General features: G+C 36.3%; 1 protein-coding gene across 1 annotated transcript in view; it reads left to right on the top strand.

Moving 5' to 3' along the window:
• FBXL17 (F-box and leucine rich repeat protein 17) overlaps positions 1-23,654 on the top strand; it is a gene marked incomplete at its 5' end in the record, with an annotated part of 496,760 nt that overhangs the window by 319,943 nt on the left and 153,163 nt on the right. The window contains one exon of the mRNA XM_002917814.4: positions 18,975-19,051. Within this exon, the coding sequence (XP_002917860.3) occupies positions 18,975-19,051 (77 nt within the window). The remainder of the gene's footprint in view (positions 1-18,974; positions 19,052-23,654) is intronic.

Here is a 23,654-nt window from a genome sequence, read left to right as displayed (position 1 = left end):
GCTCGATCCCATAACGCCGGGATCACGCCCTGAGCCGAAGGCAGACGCTTAACCGCTGTGCCACCCAGGCGCCCCTGACATATTCTTAATAAAAGTGATGCATTTGTTCTTTTTATTCCGAATTCTAAGTATATACAAGGGCATGACTTACCAGCGTCTTATAAGCACCAATCCTTCACTCATTCATTCAACAAACTTGCCTTGAGCATCACATCAAAGATAAGTAAATCATGGGCCCTGCATGAGTTTGGAACTAGAAGTCAGGTCAGGATGATGACGTATACTTCATACAGTGATCACAACAGAGGGGAGGGAGAACTAGGGGTCAGGAGCAACAGACCCCTCTGAGAAGAGACCAGCACTGATTTAAGAGTTTTAAACCCATGTGGATGAATGTACATGGTATTTTCAGAGGTTGTAAACCTAAATGTCCATAAAAACCAGACAACAAATATCAATGAGTAAAGTGTATCAAATATATCATTAGGGAATGGTGGGGACTGTTACAACTAAGATCATATGCCTGATCTAAAGGCATTCATATTCAAATTTATGTTTAAAACATAGACTCAGCCATACAAAATGTGGCTGGGCTATCTTTTTGTGGCTCTGGTAAGTCTAAATACACAAAAGGCATAGTGTTTTGAAGAACCACCTAGGCAATAAATGTGTTCAGTGGACCAAGTCAGTTATATACACAACAGTTATATAGAATATATGGTCCAGACGTGAGTACCTGGGGTTTCAATCTACATTGAAAAAAATAGATGGGGGACAAAAATTTGAACAAAAAATAGTGGCAAAATCATTTTGATCCGTAAAATGGGGGATAGTGTTCCCAGTGAAGTAGCAGTCAATTGCTACAAGATCAGGGATTCTACTGGATTACTGTTAAGCAGACCAAGTGCATGTTTAGTGTTTTAGCACCAGAAGGACAACATAAACAATCTGAAAAACAAACAAACAAAAAACAAACCCAAACAACTTTGGTCTTCCTTTCATGAATTGTACAGTTTAATGGATTCTTAAATTGTTATGTAATTAGGGATGGAAGAAGAACCATATTTACCCCCCCAGGACTTTAATGGCCCCTATACACCTTAATCTGGCCTAAATAAGGCGATAAAATTTAAGATTCCANTTTAAATTGTTATGTAATTAGGGATGGAAGAAGAACCATATTTCCCCCCCAGGACTTTAATGGCCCCTATACACCTTAATCTGGCCTAAATAAGGCGATAAAATTTAAGATTCCAAGAATAGAGGAGTTAGGTGTTTGGCTGAAGACCGGACTCAGGGTGACTGGGCACAGGTGTTGGAAGCTAGGCTGAATAACAAATATGGTCATATTCTGTTTATATGAATATACAGCCCTCTGGCCATTAAGACTTCTTCCTCCCCCCAAAAAATTCTGAATGCCTCTTTATAATTAATGTTTGATATCTGTTGTACTAGCTATTAAGAGAGATTCCCAAACTTACAGATTTGTGCTCTGTATTAATTTTTGCACTACACATGCATTCATTCTCTTTTGCAGGGATTTGTAGACATTGATTCTAATCAGTGCTTAAAGACTACTTTAGAAAGAATTAGGTTGAATGTTTTGAAAGTTATATGAGATAATTGAATAATGTAGATGTGTAAAATGACTTTTAAAAGCTTTCACACAGTTAATGACTTTGCAATTATTTCTCCGTGGTTTCCATTTTTAAATATTGATATTATGAAAAATAATACATACTCATAGAATTCTTACTGTATTTTTACATACTAGTGAAATAAAGGTATCTTTTTCTCTCACCAAATACCAGACTTTGATCATGTAGGGTTTATAGTAATATGCATTTATTAATCTCTTCAAGTTATCTTTTTATTATATATGAGAAAGCTCTTTCAGATGTAGCAGAAATACTCAAATATGTACTTGGCACATCATAGCATGGCTTACCATGAGCTTTTGTATATCTTGAACCTTTTCTTTAAAAGATTTGTGAACATTTCTTTCCTTGATCCTATTTGGAAGCCATGTTTACAAAGAGTTCTTTAAATACCTGGTGTTTGATTGCTTCACACAAATCACCTAGGTCATAGGTGAATCATTGTATGTGAAATATAAATAAAATTTACAATGGAGTGAAAAAAAATAAACTGTCAGGTTAAATTCTCTTTGATCTTTTTTTTTGTTCTGTGTTCACTTATGATTAGAGAAACTCTAATTTGTCTCTTCAGCAGTACTAACCATCTTTATGTTCATTTGAAAATGTCCATGGTTTCCAGCATGTTTCAGTGAAGATTTTTATTTTATATGTGTTTTATGTAGCTATGAAAATCAGTAGATTGCAAGTTTCTTAAAATTGGGCAATTCACTTAAATAATTAGAAACAGTAAAAGAAAGAAAATTCCATTATTTTTATCCTCAGTGATTGAAGAAAATTCTGCTGAGACATCCATCCAGCTTTTACTATTTGCTGACTAATGCCAGAGTCCTAATCCAGTTCTGGCTATATGTTTTTTACAGTGTTCTTGGTGATAGAATAAGCAGTCTACCTTGTAAGTCACAACAATATGTAATGTCTTCCACCACATATTCATTTGGGTTAGAAACCTTAAATGAAAGCTTGATGAGCTTGATGCTTATAGAGGAGGTCATAGTTTGGAGCTGATTTTAAATTGGTTTCCAGCTTCTAGTTCAACTTACTAGAGATAATGTGGAAGGCAACATATAAGATAATGTTGAGGGCTGTGTGAAATGACTAAGACCCCTTTCCTAAAGTTACCTGGTTATTGTTGGATAGTTAGGTTGCTTGCGATAAAGATGATTAAAGAAATAGAATTAGTCATGAAGATATCCCAAAGACCTAGCAGATGGTCTGTTGCATCTGGGCCACATAGCTATTGCAAAGAGTCTATACCAAGCTTTGTCTGTATAATGAGGAAATTATATTATATATATATAGAGAGAGAGAGAGAGAGAGAGATACTTTTAATGTTGTGTGCATTTAAAAAACTATGGGAATATAAGGATAAATTTAAAAATATTGATTAGTTTCCAATTATCTTTTGTCATTGTATAAATATTTTCTTAAAAGACAAGAGTGGGATGCCTGGTTGACCCAGTCAGAAGAGCATCCTTCTCTTGATCTCAGAGTTGTGAGTTCAAACCTCAGGTTGGGTGCAGAGATTGCTAAAAAAATAAACTTAAAAAAATGTAAAAAGTAGAATTATTATCATGATAGGACCTTTGGATTTTTTAATGTTGAACTAGTCTTCATTACATACTCACCAGAATGACTAGATGTCTGATAACATCAACATTGGTGAGGATGGGAAGCACTACAACCTTCAAAAGTGTTTGTGGTAATATAAAACTTTGGAAGGAGATTTGGCAGTTTCTTCTAAAGCTAATCATCTACTAAATACATACTGCTAACACTCCAAGACCAAGCAATTTCAATCCTAGTTTTTTTTTTTTTAAAGATTTTATTTATTTGACAGAAAGAGAGAGACAGCCAGTGAGAGAGGGAACACAAGCAGGAGGAGTGGGAGAGGAAGAAGCAGGCTCCCAGTAGAGAAGCCTGACGTGGGGCTCGATCCCAGAATGCTGGGATCACGCCCTGAGCCAAAGACAGATGCTTAACGACTGAGCCACCCAGGTGCCCCCAATCCTAGGTTTTTACCTATGAGAAATGAAAGCATATGTCCACAAAAAGATTGTACAGGAATGTTCCTAGCAGTATCATTCATGGTTGCCTCCAAACTGCAAATAATTTACGTGCCCTTCAGAGAAGAATGGATAAAGAAACTATGGTATATTCATATAATGGGATACTTCTTGTCAATTGAAACTTACAATCAGGATAAACTACTGAAATATGAAATAACATAGATAAATCTCAAATCTTTATGCTGTGTTAAAAAAAGCCTTATACAAGAGTACATATTGTTTGATTCCATTTTTATGAATGTTTGTGGGTGGGTATGAGCATTGACTGGGAGGGGGCATGAGGGAAACTGGTGGTGTGCTAGGAATAATCTTGATCTTAATAGCAGTTCAAAGTAGACAGATATGTGCATTTGTCAAAACTGATTGCGTTTAATATTTATGCATTTCACCATAGGTAAATCTTACTTAAAAAAAAAACCATTACAAACATTGAACTCTAGTCGATATATATGCTGAAGGGGTTAGGAATGAAATGTACTAATGTCTGCAGTTACTTTGAGATGCACCAAAAAATAAGATAAACCTGGTTGGATAGAGAAATGGATGGATACATCTGAGATAAAGCAGATGTAGAAAATGTTAATTATAGAATTTAGGTGGTGGATAATGGGTTTTCACTAAACAATTCTTTCAACTTTTTGGTATGTTTGAAAATTTCCATAATAAAATGTTGGGGGAAAAATGAGTGTTTATTCTAAAAAAGACATTCCTTTTTGGCATTTATTCTAATTCAGGCTAAAGATATGGTTACATTAAAGTTTTTCCTTTTTTGTCCTTTTTACAAATTAAAATTTTGTCTTATCCAGTAACATCATCTTAATTGCATTTAGCTTATTACCTTTACAAATCATATTCCTTGGTTGCCACACGTATAATCCAATGATTAGTTTAATAATATTTATTGGGCACTGTATTCATTTCCTGTTGGTACTATAACAAATTACCACAAACTTCGTAGCTTAAAAACAGCAATGCCAGAAGGCTTCATAGTCAGGCTTTCCCTCTCACCCACAGAATGGCCTGGGCTGAGTCATCTCCTGGCCTCAGCAGCAAGTGAGAACAGATAGGTGTTGACATTCCAGAGCTCTCTACTTCCCCTTCACCACATCCTTCCAGCGAAAAGATAGCCCGTTATGGGGAATGGCTTCAACAGGAAAAACCAGCCATCCCACGTGAAATATTTTTGGTGATTTCAGTGATATTTCCTTAGAAAATGCAAAAATGGAAGAAATCAGAAACTTGAAATTCAGTAGAAGTCTTGCCAAAATAGCACCCAGTCATAGCAGATTTCTAAAAAGAAACCAAAACTATGGCTGTAAAACACTCCCGAAACACAAGGCCGATGTGGGGAGTGGGCACAGGCTCTTCTCACCTAGATGCCCGACCAACCCCCTGGAAGCTCAGGGCCAATGCGGCACCCATGAAGGTGGCTTCATCCGACTCCGAATCTGACCCGAGGACCTGTGAGGACAGTCTTCCAGCGACAGCCGAGATAAAACGTCCCAGAGACAAGCTTGGAAACCCGTGGAAAGTGTGTCCTCTGAAGCGCATATTTGGGAAGAGAGGAATTTTCGAACACCCAAAGAGAATCTACTAGAAAATTGGATTCTCCAGACAGTCATGAGGAGGAAGTGAAAGAGTTGCTGCGAAGCTTGATGGAATCGTGTAGAGAAAAAGAAACAGGCGAAACAGGCTGCCGGGGCACCACCGGCCGTGAGAAACAGCAGATAAAGGCGCGCTGGTACGATCGGATCCCAGCCCAACCGAGAGCCTTTCCCCGCCCCGGAAGCCGGTCCGCCAATGGCGTCGGCCCGTCCGGCCTTTGGCCGGCGGCGCCTGCGCAGTTGCGGTGGAGAGCTCGCTCCTCACACAGTCGCGCTTCTGGGGTCACGGCGTCCCGTAGCGTCGCTTCCTTCCTTGCCCTAAGTCTGGACCCTGGACCCTGGGGCTCGGCAAGCCCTCGGCCGCCCGCGGGGGAGCGAATGAGGCGGCGCCTCCAGGCGAGGCGCTCTCCGAAGCCACCCGTGACAGCCCGAACGAAGGCAACCACGGCCAAGCAGCAGGCCGTCGCCGGCAGGACGGCGACACCAGCTTTAGGGTCACGGGGTATTACCACGGGGACTAGAGGGCAGCCTGCGCTGCTCCCTCAGCTTTCTGACCTGTTCTGGTTGAGGGGCCAAGTCAGATTTTTTTCTGTCTTTAAAGTCTTCATCCGGTAACCCTGAGCGGTTACAGAGCAGTAACCCCAAATAAATTCTTCTGGAGCCACGTACAACGGAAAGGCAAGTCATTCTACTTTTTGTAAAAGAGAAATTTGTCTCCTTTCCTTTTTAAATTCACAAAAGGAAACAAATCTCGAACCAGGCACAGTTAAATATTTCTATTTACAAACAAAACAAAACAAAAACCCTGCAAATATTTATTCTCTCACAATGTGGAGGCCAAGCATCCCAAATCAGTTTCAGTGGGTCAAAATCAAGGTTTCACCTCCCTCTGAGGGCTCTAGGGAAGAATCTGTTATTTCTCTTTTCAGCTTCTGGTAGCTACCAGCATTCCTTGGCTTGTGGCCAAATCACTCCTGTCTCTGCCTCCAGTAATTTTGCCTTTTCCTCTCCTGTGTCAAATCTCCATCTGCCTCTCCCTTACAAGTACACTAGGTACTGTTTTAAGAACCTACTCAGATAAGCCAGAATAATCTCCCCATCCCAAAACCCTTAATCACATCTGCAAAGACCCGTTTTCCATGTAGGGTAACATTTATAGGTTCCATGGATTAGGAGTTATTATCTTTGGGGGGCGTTCTTCAGCCTGCTACAGGCATTTTTTTATGTGCCAAGTTCTGTGCTAGGGCCTAAATAATATTAACATCTAATGGTTTACTGTGTCTCTGGTGCTGTCCTATGTGCTTTACTTTCCTTTTACTAAGGAGATAAAATGACTTAACATGAACTTATTTAACCATACATTTCTTTCTTGCATATGCCAACTATTAAAGCCCCAACATGCTAGTTTTCTGAGAAATGTGCATTGGGAAATTATATTCTGTTCCAAATAACACTGTCCTATTTGTGTGGAGGATGTTAAAGTTGACAAGATTGTGAATTCCCCTTGGGAAGTGACTTGGCTTATCCATCTTTGTATCCGTATAGTTAGGGGCATAGTAAGGGTTAGTAAATGTTTGTTGAATAGCTAACAGAGCCTTTGCAAACATTATGAAATGTACCCTTTATAAAATCCTTGCAGGTAGATATTGTAATTTCCATTTTACAGAAAAGATTTAGAAAAGTTGAATTACATTCCTAACACCAGGACTGTGTATACAAACACAACTTTGACAGTCTGAGTATCTGAGACATATTTCCATTATCAGTAACTGATTGATTTTGTGCATGAAACATTAAAATTTAGCAAAATTCTCATGTAGCTAAGTCTGTTTTATTATTACACTGTTATTAATCATGTGCAACATAGTTTTAATTTTTAAATTTTTTGAATGGCCAGTTTCTTCTGGATTAAGTCCATAGTGGTGTTAAGAAATGAAAGGAAATTTTCTAAATGATGCAGAATATTTTGATACTTTTCTGTTAACTTAGCCTTTCCCCAGAACTGCTTCAAGCATATCTAGTCTTTTTTTAAATTTAAATTCAATTAATTAACATATAGTGTATTAGTTTCAGAGGTAGAGTTCAGCATATCTAGTCTTTTTTGTAGCTTCTTTAAACATCTGATTTTTTTAAGTCATTGATATTATGACTCTAAGAAATAATCATACTTTCCTCTTTACTTTGGTTCCTTGAAAGCTTTTCCAAAATCTTAACCCACTTGTAGAGGCTTTTCAGGACTGAATCATATGAATCCCTTTAGGGTAATTATACCCCTGACTCACTATTTTACTGTCCATATTTCTTACCTTTCTTGCCTTAAATTTCCTTTTGTAGTTTTGTATCCATTTCTAGTGGAATAAGGCCAGATACAAGTAAACAGATAAAATATATTCAGGTCCCTTACTAATGATGAAATATATGAATATGTTGTTATATTTTCACGATTACATATATGTTATATAACATGTTATATAACATATGACATTATATATATAAGAAGAATTATTGCACATGTGTGTTATATGTAACAAGAATTATTGCATATGTTATATGTGATATAGTATGTTATGTATTTGTTTTGTTATGCATTGTGTTTTTCTTCTCTTTCTTCTTTACGATATTCTTTCCTCAACCTTAAGTCAAGCCACTAATTCAACTAGTATATCCCTGAGTTTATATCACATTTGCTGACTTGCTTATGCTATTGCCCTTTATATTTTTTTTCACCTTAGTATGATGTGACCTTGAATTGCCATTATTTTCCCCCAAATCCCCAAGTTTGCCAAATGGCCTAAGTGTATTGTGTGTCTGATGACTAGGTATTTACTTTTCAGTAAAAGATAACAAAAAGGAATTTGTGGTCCAGTTTTATTTTATTTTTTATAAGATTCTGTCATTACCAGGGTAGAACTCATGATACTCTCAGGACCCATGGAAGCACAAACCTGAGCAATTGATTCCAAGCACATTTACCTGACATCCCTTTCAAACATCTGGCATTGCTCTTGCCTCTTTATTCCACTAATGACTTTTAAAAACAATAAACTCTCTTCTCAATTCTCAATTCTCAATCTTGCTTTTTCTTCAGAATAGCAGAATGTAATCCTTTATTGGGTACTTGAGAGAAGTGTTTTTTGTGTGTGTGCGTAGAGCAGGAATCTTAATATTGTTACTCCATTTTGCTATATGGTTTGGTGCTTATGTAGACAGAACTGTAACTATAATCAACAGTAGAGCATTGAGAAATATGCCAGAGATGTGGCATTCATTTTGATTTATCGCTTAAAATAACATAAAGCTGAGTACCAAGTATGGGAGTGTTGCTTGTTCTTGCAGGCTGTCAGACATGATGTTGCCTGCAAGGTACCCACTGTCTGAAACAAATGGTGAAATGACCTTCTTCCTTCTCCATGCTTTTGCAACTTTCTGCAAGGGGAATTGGGCAAATGCTTCCCTCCATGGTTTCTATCAGTCTTACACACTGGTTTCATTAGCTTTCCACAGCTCTCCCCAGGAAAAAAGAGATGTGGTTTTTCCCTTCATAGGGAATAGACTGATAACTAGTCCAAGCGAAGCAATCTGGATTTTAGTGATTTTGATATTTCAGGGGCTAGGCTGCTAAAATTCTTTTGCTAAGTGCATTTATAACAATTATATTTTTGTTGATTTAATGACAGTATTGGTAAGGGAAATGTATTTGTTAAGAATTATATTCATAGGGGCGCCTGCCTGGGTGGCACAGCGGTTAAGCGTCTGCCTTCAGCTCAGGGCGTGATCCTGGTTTTGGGATCGAGCCCCACATCAGGCTCCTCTGCTGGGAGCCTGCTTCTTCCTCTCCCACTCCCCCTGCTTGTGTTCCCTCTCTCACTGGCTGTCTCTATCTCTGTCGAAAAAATAAATAAAATCTTAAAAAAAAAGAATTATATTCATAAAGGTATATACATATATGCACACATATGTGCACACATACGTACCACATACTCTTTTGAATATAAATTAAATGGTTGATGAACAAGTCTCCTCAATGATGGATAGACTTAAGAGAGAATCCTCTAGATGTATATTTTATGGGCAAATGGACTTTATATTAGAAATAATTGAATTGGCCTGGTAGCCAGAAAAACTAAGTAAGGTTCAATAGCCTTTCCCTGGAATTTCTAAATTTCATTCTATTGTCTTTATGTAAGTGTCACTTAAGAAGAAAATCTGGAGGACTTTGTTTCTACAGACTTCAGATAGATAAAAATGAACTGAAACCAGCCATCATCCTTCTGCTTGGATTTACAAAATGTAAACTGCACACTTTTCATAAGAGAATTCTTGGTTGATGCCCCTTATTGTCATCTAGAAAAGTGTGGACTGTTTTTGTTTTTCTTTTTTTTTTTGAAGAAGAAGAAGTGTAATTATTTCTTTTTTTAAGTAAAACAGTTATCTCTCTGTGTAAATCCAATGTACCCAAACAACTAAACTCAGCCTGCTTCCTCTTTTTCTGTAAATGTTGGGGCAAAGATTGTTTCACCTCTGACATGAACATTAATTATGTAATGATATGGGAGAAAATAAGAATAAAGCAGTGGTAGTTTAGAGCTTTGGAAGTAGGTTTTACGAATTCAGCAGTGATGATACTTAGGCCTCAGAGGGTTCAGAGTTCAATCTAGCTAAGCATTAGTAAAGTCAAATTTATATAATGTCCCGCCTCATCAAGCCCATATGATCTTTCTCTTTTATTCTTTGTGAATGAACTATGTGGGTTACGTTTTTACCACCACCTGCCCTTTTCCAGCTCCCTAATCCAGAACTCCTTCCTCATTCCTTCTGTTTTAGAAACTAACAAGAAGGCTTCACTATAATTTTCTCCCAATTGCAGAATTCATTTTATGTAATCACTACTGAAAATCACCTGTAAAAATTCTTCTACTGGCTTTTGATCAGGCCAGAAATTTTCTAAGTTTAAAAATTAATTACGGGGCGCCTGGGTGGCACAGCAGTTAAGCGTCTGCCTTTGGCTCAGGGCGTGATCCCGGCGTTATGGGATCGAGCCCCACATCAGGCTCCTCCGCTATGAGCCTGCTTCTTCCTCTCCCACTCCCCCTGCTTGTGTTCCCTCTCTCACTGGCTGTCTCTATCTCTGTCAAATAAATAAATAAAATCTTTAAAAAAAAATTAATTACAAAGTACAGGTTTTCTGAGTATGAATGCTTGAAGCATATAGAAAACATTTGGAATGGAGAATGTTGACTTCCTTTCTTTGTATCTTAGTAGTGCTATCTAATTATAAGCTTTCAAAGATATCAAATTAGGTGCCCTCTTCATTGCATTTTAAAATAGGTAATCTATTTCTTTTCCTTTCACTCAAACCATTCCTCAAACAAAATTTTGAATAATACACTTGTATGTTTAGAATCATTGTTAGCCAAAATGAAACCATTCTTTTGACTTTTATAAATTGTCTTTACCTACTGTGTTTTATAGTCTTCTGAGAATTTGGCTTATCCAAAAAGAGATTGTGTGCCTTCCCAAGTGAGAAGGAAACCTTTTGTCAGCATCTTGTCTGAGTTAACTCCTTGGCTACGCAGGTCATGGCAGGTCTATGTTGAACATCAGTCTTTGGCTCTATCACAAAACTGGTATTGAAGCACAGGCCAACTCCCAGAGTACAGAGGTTAAAGAGGCAATTAGTCACTACAAAGCCGACTTGTGGCATCTTCTGGTAAGGAAGTACTTAACTCTTTCCTGAATGATGCCTGAAATCGCATCTTCTGAGTGCTTTTATATTCCACTAAAATAATTTAGTCTTAAGTCTTAGCCATTTTAAATCAAAGGTAAATATAAAGTATATTATGCCTCATGAATTGAGACTTTCTTATCAATACTTCTAGCAGTTAGGGTAAATGGGGTAGAGATGGGCAGGGAGATTATTATCAATTATATGTTTAATAGTTCACCTTAATTTCACTTTTGTTGTCTGGAAGCCTAACAATCTCTTTGAAATATTTCTAACTCTACCATTAAGGTTGTTATTTATTATTGGTGGTGGTGGTACAGCTTGGTTTAGAGCTTGCCAGAATATTTCCTCACTTTTTTTCAGAAAAGGAGTGGCCTCTGATGAATTATAATTCACTAAACTGGACCATAGTTTTATATGTTTCTATATTCTTGAGTTTTTTAAGGGCTTGAGCTTTTGCTTCCACACAATAGATTTTTGTAACATGTAGGATAATAAAACCTTCTCTTCTGTCCTCTATCTAAAATATGCCAGAAAACCATAAAGATAGCGCCAGTCTTAACTGTATCAACATTGTGCAGTGCTTGGATTCACCCAGAGTTATTGGTCATAAATTGATGGCACCCCAAAAAGCTGAAAGGAGGGAAGAGGATTCTTAACTTTTCCTATTTTTTTCCCCACTGAAGAACAAATGAACTGCTGAATTAGGAAGTCTTGCCTTTACATTTCCCTCCCCCTTTCTCTTCTAGCATTTCCTTTAGTCCTGAAATATAACTATTTTCAGTGATATGATTTTTCTGCTCCTAGGTGGAAATATGATTATCAACAATAACAAAAATAAACTGTAGCTGATCTATCAAGGTTGTAAGTGTTACATCCATCATTTTATAATAATGTGTCTTTCTGATTATATCTTTTTATTTCTAACACATAGTTTGCACTCAATAAAACATGGTTGAATTAAATAAATAAATAAAACCATAGAATCTTTTTTCTGTCTCTTGCGTGTTTTGAGGAATGCTTAGAAGAAGTGAGCTCAAGTTGTTATATAATGAGTAGTGGTAAAAGGATGGAACAATGGCTAAAATTAAAAGCAAGACTTTGGGATAAATATATCTGAAATGTTAAAGCCAAAACCAAGTTTATTACAAATTTGTTAATCTCCCTCCCCCACCCACTTTGGAAGAGCCTTTAACCATCTTGTTTCTTAGTAGCTTGAAGAAGTGCATTTTTAAAATAATGCAGGCTTCATTCTATCTGAAATACATTTTTAAAGTACTGTAAGAAATAAATTAAAACATGTTTTACTATATAAACGAAGAAACAAAATATTTCTGTAAGAGCTAGTTTGTAATGGTCTTTCCTAAATATATTAGAAAATATTATTGTTGTTGTATAACTCCTTTTTTCACTGCTAACTCCTACTTACTCACCAGTTGGGAAACCCACCTGATGTTAGAGACACTTAGGGAAAGAGTGGTCCAGAATGAATCAGCAATGGCAATATCTGCTCTCCCTCCCTCAAAGGTGTAACACCTCTGTTGGCAAAGGTGCAAACCCATGGAACTTAAGTTTCAATAACATTTCCATTTAGAGGCCACTTACTAAAGTCTCATTAAAAGAGTAACTATTATTCTCATTTTGTAACCTTTCACTATCTCTGTGTGACAAAATGGGCATCAGTTCTCCACTGCTTTAAGTAGCAAATGCCTAAATTAATCTTAGATTCACTAATCAGATATTGGCTTTCCAGAGAATAACATTTGGTAAGTGAGAACTTAATGAGTGTCCCAAGATAACCGTTGTTAACTGGTGGAGCTGGTGACATTTTGCATGTCAGTGCTAGTCTTTGCCCCTGTGGTATATTAAGAACGTGCTTTGAGCAAATGCTTTAGCATTTTCATTGCAAGTCAACCTTTAAAAAAAAAATCTCTCTTGCAGTGAACATCTCTTCTATGAGAATATTTTTGGAAGTTTATGTGAAAAATTGACTTGTGTATATGTTTGGTCCTGTGTTGTTAATGGGATAGAGTAGAAGAACATTTACAGGAAAATGTTCCATAAAATACAAAGGGCATTCAACATATCATTTTGACGCCTGTGTCTTTTCATTTGTCATTATGTGTGGTTGTGTAGCAATAACTACTACGTATAATTTTTGTGAGGTTAAGGTGTCATATTACTAGAAAAAGTAACTATAAATAGAATGCTTATAGATGAGATTATAGTCATATGTAATAAGGGGGAATGTACTGTTATGAATAGATTATTGAATTGATTCATCTTGTACATGTTTACCTGTAAATACGTCTTTTTTTGTATAAATAAAATCTTCTATGTAGGGCATTTTCTGAAGGCAGGATACACCTGTAAATCATGCCGATTCACTTGCTACACTGGGATCGGATTATTCTTCAGTAAAACTCAATTTGAGGATTTAGAAAAATCAATCAGATATCATTATTCTTTCTATATGATGCCAAATTGTGTTTTGGTGACCTCTGCTCTCATTTAAATGACCTGAAGTCGGGATGAGCCTCCGTAGCACAGAATTGTACTAAGTTTGCTCCCTTGTTGCTCTCTTTGGATCATGTAAATCCTTTTTATTCCTTTTTCATTTGTATGTGTCTGTGAGTTGCAGCTTCTTATGCTTTTACCCGTTTATAAGCTATATAACATAGGGTGGCTTGCTGTTTTGTTTAGTTTGAAGAAATGATGAAAATGAAGTTCTATTCCTTAAACCCCCCAGTAGATCTCTTTTACAATGTGTTTGCATTTCAGGAGTTTTAAGGTTTTATCTACATGTTTATTCAATCTTAAAGATATCTATCTCCTGGTTGTACTTATTTGCCAATTACTTTACAGCCCTTTCCATACTTTTTATTTTAAATCTGTGGAGTTGGTTTTGTCTTGTTGCATTTTTTCCTCTGCTTGAAGATGTATCTCTTATTCAAATATAAAAGTGACTTAGGAAAGAACATCCTAAACTTTATTTAGAAATTCACCAAGCCCATAGTAATGCATCTCTAATGGGCACATTTCTTTCCACACCTCTAAGGTGATTGAGCCTGTCCTTTAAAGTGAGATTTGCAAACCAGTGTCTGGCAGCTCCAATTAGCTTCTTTTGGGTTTGAAGCACATCACAAACAGTAACAAGGTCTCCCAGGACACTCCTCTTGCAAGCAATGTAGTCATATTTCCTCATTAGTTCTTTTCAATTGTCACTAATGCCATGTTCCAGCTTTTGAGTAGGAGACAAAAAACATAAAAATTTGGTATGTATGTAGAATGGGCCATTGTTTTCCATAATTCAAGGCTCTTTTGAATTCCTTTGATAGTTTTGAAGCTTACACAGCTTAATTCATTAACCTTTACCCTTCACATAAATCAGGTGATTAGGAATCTATTGCTAAGGAGACAGATTTTCCCTGCACTGAAACTAAGTAAATGCCTTCTCAGAAAAAATTCCTATATAGTTGACAAAAGTAACCTTTTTGTTGCTTTTCAGATTTCATATTTCAGGTGCATTTTAGAACATTATCAAAAGCAAGTGAACATTAACATTGCGTTATTATAAATAATAATTCTTGATGCTTTGGATACTTTGGAGCAGATTTTCTTATGCTTTTTGGAGTTCTAGAAGAGTTTATATGTATATATGTATGTATACCTGCGCGTGCGCGCACACACACACACACACACTCTCACACTCAACAACTGTTACGAATTTATAGTGGTTGCAGTTTTAAAATTTTTCTTCAGGGGCACCTGGGTGGCTTAGTTGGTTAAGTGTCTGATTATTGATTTCGGCCCAGGCCGTGATCTCAGGGTTGTGAGATGGAGCCTGCCTCAAGCTCTGTGCTGAGCATGGAGCCTGCTTAAGATTTTCTCTCTCCCTCTCCCTGTGCCTCTCCCCCATCCCTCTCTAAGATAGATAGATAGATAGATAGATAGATAGATAGATAGATAGATAGATAGATAAAATTCTCTCCCTCTGTAGCACCCTCCCCTCGCCCCATGCTCTCTTCCTCTCAGCAACAACAAAGTTTTTTTTTTTTCTTCTGAACCCTGCCAAAGAATAAAAGAAGAAAATAATTTGAGGGTAGGCAATTCAGAATAAACTAAAATATATTGAATCTAGGACATTTGATTTGGAGAAACTCTTCATATAGGCCCTCATGTTATTGAGAATGAGAATATGGGGTTTCAAAGGAGGTAGGTGGTTCTATGGTTTCATGGAGGTGGAATAGAGTAGATTTCTCCAGATTTTTTTATTCCTTCTTGTTAAGGTACATCTCGCTTTATTTCTCAGAATTTGGGGAAATAATTTAGTAGGTTTGTGTTTGATGTTCATGGGCTAGTCTAAGAATATTTTATTTTCTGCAGTTTTCCACTATGCCATTTTCCCATTATTAATTTCTCCTTAATAATCTTATAGATTGTCACTTTCTCTAAGGATATAATTCTTTACCCAAGTTTTAGAATCTTTATGTTATCATGCATGAAATGAGAAATCTTTGAATGTACTGACCTGTAGAAGATGTCAGTCATATAATATTCTGAAGTTTGTCCTTAGGGATAGTGGGAACAGGGGGTGGGGTGAAGAATGGGAAAAATTTGAATTCTAGATTCTGAGTTTAGGGACTCATGGCTTGTCCCTAGGGACAAACCTATAATTTATCATTGAGAATAATGGATATTCTCCTATGCATTATCTGTGAATAGGAGAGGGGATAGAGAAACAAAGGTTTTAAATGTGGTCTTTGATTCCCTCACTGTCCCTTTCTTTCTTTCTTCTTTTTTATTATTTTTTAAAGTAGGCTCCATACCCAATGTGGAGCCTGATATGGGCCTCAAACTCACACCTGTGAGATCAAGACTTGAGCCAAGATCAAGAGTCAGACACTTAATTGACTGAGCCACCAAGGCACCCCTTTTATTCTCCTTCTTAAAGATTATAGCACTTTACAAACATTTCTCTATTTTATTGATACCATTTAAAAAATATCCTTTAAACAGCTTACATAAGCATCTATAGTCAAAAAGTGTCAATAATTACTAAGCTTTACCACCTTGTTTGTTGCCTGCATACCTACTATACAGTGAACTGGGAAATGCTCTGATGTTAACACACTAAAAGGTCGTGACTAGAGCCAAGACTCTTTTAAAACAGAGAAGGATTATTTAGAGTAAATGCAGTCCACAGACCAGAGTTATGTTCATGTACTTCCTGTAAATACGTACCATAATGGACTCTAAAAGTTTCAGGAGGAAAATATAGTCACCATGCAAGCCTTTTGTCAAGACGTGCTGTCACTGCAGGCTGCCTGGGAGAGGAGACCTGGACTAACCACCAGGTTTCAGGCACTAGCCAATTGATGTGGGGTTCCATTTCCATCAATTTGCAGTAACAGGACGATATAAACCATTTCCCCTTTCACCTCTCAAAACAATAGCTATTTTAGCTATTTATTTGAACCACTCAAGTTTGTGTAATATTATTGTGTTGAGAGTTTCAGTCCAGACAGAACTTGGGGTTTCTCTCCTCAAATATCACCACTGGGAATGATGTGGTATTTACATTAAAGAAATCAAGTTTTGTTACAAATCTTCTGAAGAATGTGTTTTTCTCCAGGAATTTTTATTCGAGGAGTACTTCCATGTTGTGCGTAACTTCTGGCACACTGGCTGTGATTATAGGGTAATTAAAACTATTTTTGGAAAACCTTATGCAATTAAACTTTTAAAAATAGAGCAAAAATCCTAGGTGATCCTTTTTAAAAGCAAAGTGTTTTTCTCTTATATTTCCTTTCTCTTTTTCTGTCTAAAAGATATTTACTGCTTATTTCTTAATCACATGTTATCTCTTGGCTTTTGCTTCTTGAATAAGCTGAATTTGCTTACAATATCTGTTCATAAAAAACTTCCCTCTGACACAGGGGGGAATCCTGACACTTGTGGCCTTTCACCAGTTTTTAGAGAGTTTTCATCCAGTGATTGATTATCTTATTTATATGAATACTGGTTCTTGTTGGCTACGAAATAGCATTTGATCTGGCTTATGCAGTGAAATCAATTTGTGTTATTTGCTCTTTGTAGTGGGCTGTGTGTGTCTTTAATGTTCCTATGTGCCTTGTAGTGTATCTTACATAGAATCAAGCAGCAGGAATGCAGATAGGATATTGCATTTGTTTAGAGTTTCTTCACAATCAAATGTAAAATCAGGCATTTTGGACTATTTGGAAAGAGCATGAGAGCAAAATAAATGACAAACATTATTTCTGTACTAATTTATTTCATTTTGTGGTAGTCATACAAAATACTGCTTCTGTTACGTTTTGGTAGGTGATGGAGGAGGACTGAAATATGTATCTTTGATATGACAGAAAGTAGTCAGACTTTTTTTTTAATTTAGGATTTTGTAATCGTCTAGGGTCTTTATTTTTATCCTTAGCATGTGAAAATTCATTTTTAAAGTTGTAAATAAAACATAGTTATTGCCTGTAATATCTTATCTTCTTTTGTCCTTCCTTTTTTATGAGTTTATTCAAATATTACATTAAAGCCAAATGACATGGAATTAGGTTTAAAATTTTCCCTTCATAATAAGCTGTATCAATGGTAATTGCATTGTATTGCTGATTTAAGTTTTCTGTTGTAGCCATGGAAGAACTTCTCCGTTTTTTGTCATAAATCCTTTTTTAAAAAAATAGCCAAAAAAATGTTTATTCAGTTATTCCAAAGAGCTTTGCAATGTCTATCATTCCATTAAAACAATATTCTATAAAAATATTTTAAAGGAAAAATAATGTCTTCTTTATAACTAATTTAACCTTCGGTAATGAATTATGTGAAGTAAAATTGTATAAAATTTTCTGACATTTTATGAAGATTCCTACAAATAAGCCAGACAGCAAATAAAATATCTGCGAGACAGAGATGGATATTCAGTAATTTTTTGATGGATTATACACACAGGTATCAAATTACTTGATCCTTACTTCCTAGAAAAGGTTAATGACTCTTTTTGCTTTTACCCTTTTACTTAACTGTTATTTATAAAGATTAAAACAGCGACTACATTGAAGGATGCATATTCCTACGTGTCAGTATGACTGTACAGGTTTTTCTGATATTATAGGAGTCTGAGCCACAAAATGGATGGCGTTGTTAATCATTATTTTTAAAGTTCATTCAATTCTGTACTACATGTTCTGCTATGGCTGTTAAATCTGAGTGCACCATTCAGAAACCTTTTAACTTAAATGAAACCAGAAAAGACTTTAAATCTTACATATCTATATTACATATCTATGCAACAGTTCATTTAAAATAAGAATTAAAAATTTTAAAGTCAAAGATCTTTAAGTTCTTAGATGTGCAGTTTTTTTCTTTCATCTATAATCAATGTTAGATTTTTAAATATTTCTGGTTTTTATTGAATAAAATACACAAAAATGTCTATTTTAGCATTATCAAACTCCATCATTAACAACTGAACCATGAATAATATTCCTGTCCGCCTATAATGACCACCCATCTATATTCTAGTTTGATTAGAATTGTTTTTATATTATTTTTCTATGTAAATGACTTGTTCATTATATGGCCTATATTTACTGGTCTATTACTAAAAGTGACATTACTCTTATAGAAATATCTTTTTTCATCACTTGAAATTTAAAATATACACTAGTCATAAATGTACTTAATTAAAGTCATTTAGGTATTAGAGCACTTGAGTTTAAAGCAGGGAATATAACATTTTTTCCTGAAACACCTTGAAAGAAGTTTGCTGAAAGAAGAGAGCTGTGGCATTCATCAAATACTGACCTCTTCCTGTTACAGTCATGGCCAAACTCTTGCTAATTTAACTTGAAATGCATTAGTGTAACTCACCACTTTTTTGTGTGTGTTTTAGGTGTGTGGAGGTCATTGCAAAGGAAGGACAAAACCTGAAAGAGCTGTATTTGGTGTCCTGTAAAATCACAGATTATGGTATGTAAAGAGTCATTGTCCTAATCCTTTTCTAGAATTAAAAAGTTACAAAATCTTTGAAAACTTTTTAAAAGAAATCATGAGCTACTGCCTCATAGAGACTATCTTTATTTGTGCTAACTCTGGTCATAACAAAAGAAATGAGGAAATCATGAGACTAGGATCCAGAGGAAAATGAACATGTGTATGAGTTTGTCACCACATGCAATCACACACATGTGCGTCTGTGCACACACACACACACTCACATAGGGTTAAAATGTATGGTTAAAAAAGCTATAAAATGAAAATAAATAATGGGACAACTAAATATTTGATACAATAAATATAACTAAAAAACTTATTACTTGGGTTAATTTGCTTAATTTAACGTCATGTCAAATACATTCCCTGCTGACATTCCAAATGGCACACTATTTAATGCTTTACATTTTTTAAAGCATTGAAAACTTCCACGTTTAGATATGTAGGAAGTGAAGGGTATACATTTGTATGCAAGATTTTAAATTATCTTAATTTTCAATATCTCTTTAAAGTGGAGAAAAGCAAGTTGTTTTATAAAAAAGACGAAAAGTACAAAATTATCCTGTTGGAGTAATAAAAGAAAAATAACCTAGCCTTTCCTTTTTTATTCAGCTTTATGTGTTTTTTTCTTTTTAATTTGTGTATTTAATCTAGAGTTTTAACCAGATATTCAGATTTATAGGAGACTGAATTGGTTTTCTTTTCTCTTTTCTGATTTTTTGATTTGTTTAAATTTGAGACTATGCTTTCTACCTTGAGGGAAACTAATAATTCATTAAGTTTTTTTTATTGTTAATTCTGACATATGCTAATAAATGCCTCCAATCCTAGGATGTCATGCTGACCATCTGTCCTGGGTGGCAGAGTTGAATTTTATCAGCAACTAAATTCAGCCTTTAGAAAAATTCTACTACAGCTATAATAAAAAATAACATAAAAAATATTTGGCTTAAAATAATGCTAATTTCTTTTCAGAGTTTATTTTTTAGAATAGTAAATGAGTCTTATGTGGATTTATTCATAATGTTTCTAGGTTGTTGGGGTTTTTTTTCCTACTTATACCATGCAAAATGAGTGTTTTGATATGTTTTTTTTTTCCTCGTAGTTTGTTTTCTGGTTTGGCATATTGGATTGCTACTTAGATACAGTAATTCTAAAACATATACTATCTTCCTGTTGTCTAGCTCTTAGAGAGTTCTCTCTGTCCAACCCAGGGCATATACTCAATACAGGTAGATTTGCTAATTAGCTAATACATTCATTCATTCCAAACTTCTTCCTTAGCATTCAAGCTTCTTTACCGTTAGTTTACTACCTGCCCCTCCACTCTTATTTTATATATTTCTCCTCTTCACCTCTTCAGTGCCAGTGTCAGATTGCTAATTGCCAGAAGAGCTACAGATTAAGTTCTTTAGAATGAACTCTTCAAGGTCCTACAGTGGAAAATGTTGCCAAAATTACGCTTGGTCCCAGTACCTGTTAAGTTAGCAAGTACAAAGAAATGTTCCAGGAGATGTGGAGAAGAGAAAAAGTTTTGGACTTGAGACACATCTGGGACCAAGTTCAGTCTTTGTCTTTATCTGTTCTTTGGCCTTAGGGAAGCTCCTTCACATCTCTGAGGCTCAGTTTCCTCATTTGTAAAATGGGGAATTCACGTCTCATGTCATATTTACATACCCGGCACCAAGTCTAGTGATTAGCTTTGGTAAATGTTGCTTTCCTACAGGAGGGGGACAGAAAAGATTTTATACAAAATTCTTCTACCCTCTTTCCTTTCCTAGGTTTTGGAAGAGGTTTTTGTTGGTGTTACTATTGTGTATTGTTATTGTTTATTGCTATTGTTTCTTGATAATATCATGTTCTGGAGTTTAGAAATTTTAGGATTTTTTTCTCCTAGTGAGGCGAAAATGATGTTAAAACCTTGACAATATGGTTTACCGTTTTTTACGTAGGTTGGTGCATCTCTGCACATTAGGGTCACCTGGGGAGTTTCTAAAGCATAATGATGCCTGAATCTTATTCAAGACTAATTAAATCAGATTTTCTATGAGGTGGGACCCAGGCAAAGGTTTTGTAAAACCTGCCTAAATGATGTTAAATCAACTAAGTTGAGAGGAACTGATCCAGTCCATTTGAAAGGGCAAGAAATGGACATTTAGGGGACTTCCCTGCCATGGTGATGAGAAATCTATCACAATTTTTCTGGTACCTCACTTCAGCTTTAAGCTCTCTGCCTCACCTCATCTCTCTTCCGTCTTTCCTTTGGTTTTAGGTATTCAGAGGGTTCATGGAAAGCCAGTGTTCCATCTATTGATTCTGTTCTTCAAAATGTTGGGGCACAATTGAGGAGGAGGGGTAAAGGTCGATAGTTTATGAGATTGTAGTATAATTGCTATTTGATTATAAAATTTAAAAAAAATCACTGAAAGTTCAGCTCAACTTAGCTCTTTTTCCCTGGTAACATGCCAATAACACATGAATAATTTTTGTCAAAAAAGACAGCAAAAAGGATTATTCATTGTAACCAGAGAAACAGCATGTTACTGAAGGTAACTCCTGTGCTGGGGGAGGCTGGCTGTGATCCCTTGCCCTGTGTTAATTATAAATTTTAAGATGGAAAAACAGATGCCTGTTTTCTTCTTTAACTGGATAAGTAGAGAGATATTCTGTAGAACTTTTAGATTTTTGAGGTTACTTAAAAATTGTAAAATTTGATGCACACCTGATACTGGGGGAGTTTCATCCTTTAAGAGACTATTCCATAATTCTCCTTCCTATGGCTTTACTCATATTCGATCTATTTAGTTTCGTCCTCACCTCCTCCCTCTGCGGTGCTGTGTTTGTACATGCTTTCATTATTGTATACGGAGATTTTTGAAGTTTTTTGCACAATGCATTGATTCAGAAACAGCAGCTCGCCCGCCGTATCATTTGTAATTTTTGTCAAGATTCTTACAGATGTTGAATGTGGTTTATGGTACTTAGCAACACCTGGCCAGGCTGTTATGACGTTATGTTCATTTTAATTGATGTATGATATAGTTGTCATGAAGAAAACTATCATTTTAATAGGCTTCTTATTCCCCAAATTGAACATAGATCTTTATGGTAAAGGATGGCAATTATAAACAAATCAATAATTCAGGCACAGCTAAATGGAAAATGCAGTCTTGGGAAATTGCTCCCTGAAGAGAAATCTAATATTGTCACTCTTCTGTCACTGAACAAATATATGTTGCATAGGCAGTCTTGTGGGGAAAAAACTCAAATTTAGGAGTCAGAGAGTTAGGTTAGAATCCAGCTTTGCCTCTTCTTTTCTTTATGACCTTGAGCCAGTTACTTAACCTCCTAGTTTTGTCATCTGTTAAGCACATAATAAAATGTACCATAAAAGGTAGTGAATATTAATTTAAAACATCAGCGTCATGCCTCGTGGCATAGTGGGTACTTATTAATTGGCAGTTCTTAGAATAATAGAATCATCTCTTTCTCTGAAGAAGAATCAGCTTCCCTCCCCCATCCTCCTCCTCCTTCCCCTCCAAGTATGGCTTTCCTGTCTGTGGGAATCATGATTTGGAAGTTTGGCCTGTATTAGTTTGTGCTTGTCTTGTTGACTTCTATACCTAAGCTATCTAACCCAGATTGTTATTAGTAGGGAATAAACGGAAAGATGCAGCAGAAAGTTTAAAATCTTTCATTTGCCTCCCTATGTTAGGTTTCTTCCTCATCTCTTCTTCCTTTTTGTTTGGGTAGTTTTCTCTTGGCTCCCCTTATGCTTTCTTTTGTTCCTAGTATTATCAGCTAATCGTTTTCAGCGTACCTTTCCACTTGCTTTCAAACACTTTTCTGTTGTAAGTTCTCTTCTGGAAAATTGTATCCTTAGGATTGAAAGGAAGACAAGGAGTAGAAAGTAACGTGTACCCCTCAAGCCTGTCTGTCTTGGGCTGCATGGCACAGAACAGGAGGTGTAATGAATAGGATGGGAGAATAAAGCGCTTGCCTCCCCTGGTGTCTCCAGAGTGAGTTTTACCAGTGTGACCCTGTGTCGGGGAGCAGTTGTAAAAAGGGCCCAGGTTTCTTTTTCTGGGTTGTTATCACATTTCCTTTGACTTCAGCACTCCTGAGGCCCCTAGAAATATACTCTAGAGGATATCTTTTGATTTCCCTCTCAAGTTGTCAAATAAACTTTAATTAAAAAGGACTGTAAACACTTAACTACTGGCATGGATATTTGGGGCCTACAAGGTCACTGACAACCCACAGACTCACTCTGTGCCCCTCCGTGGGCTCCTCTGTCACTCCCACAGGCCCTGGGGCTACTATTCCAGGGCAGTCTTTGGTTGCCCCTTACCCTGCTTGCCATTGGTCTGCTGTCCGATTTGGGACCTCAAGGCTTGTTGTAAAACTTTTGGATTGCTCTGAGCAAATGGTCTCCCAAGTCAAGGAGGTCACTCTTCCCATCATTTGGGATGTCATTTCAGTTGGTCTGCCATACAACAGACATGATACATACTCATTCTGTCAGCAGATTGATTCAGCACCTACCCTGGGCTGGGGTCTGTTCTAGATGCAAGACATA

Source organism: Ailuropoda melanoleuca, chromosome 3 (assembly GCF_002007445.2).
Source record: "Ailuropoda melanoleuca isolate Jingjing chromosome 3, ASM200744v2, whole genome shotgun sequence".
In the NCBI taxonomy this organism is placed as follows: domain Eukaryota; kingdom Metazoa; phylum Chordata; class Mammalia; order Carnivora; family Ursidae; genus Ailuropoda; species Ailuropoda melanoleuca.
The sequence above is the reverse complement of the archived record's forward strand: the minus strand, read 5'-3'. Positions and strand labels throughout refer to the sequence as shown.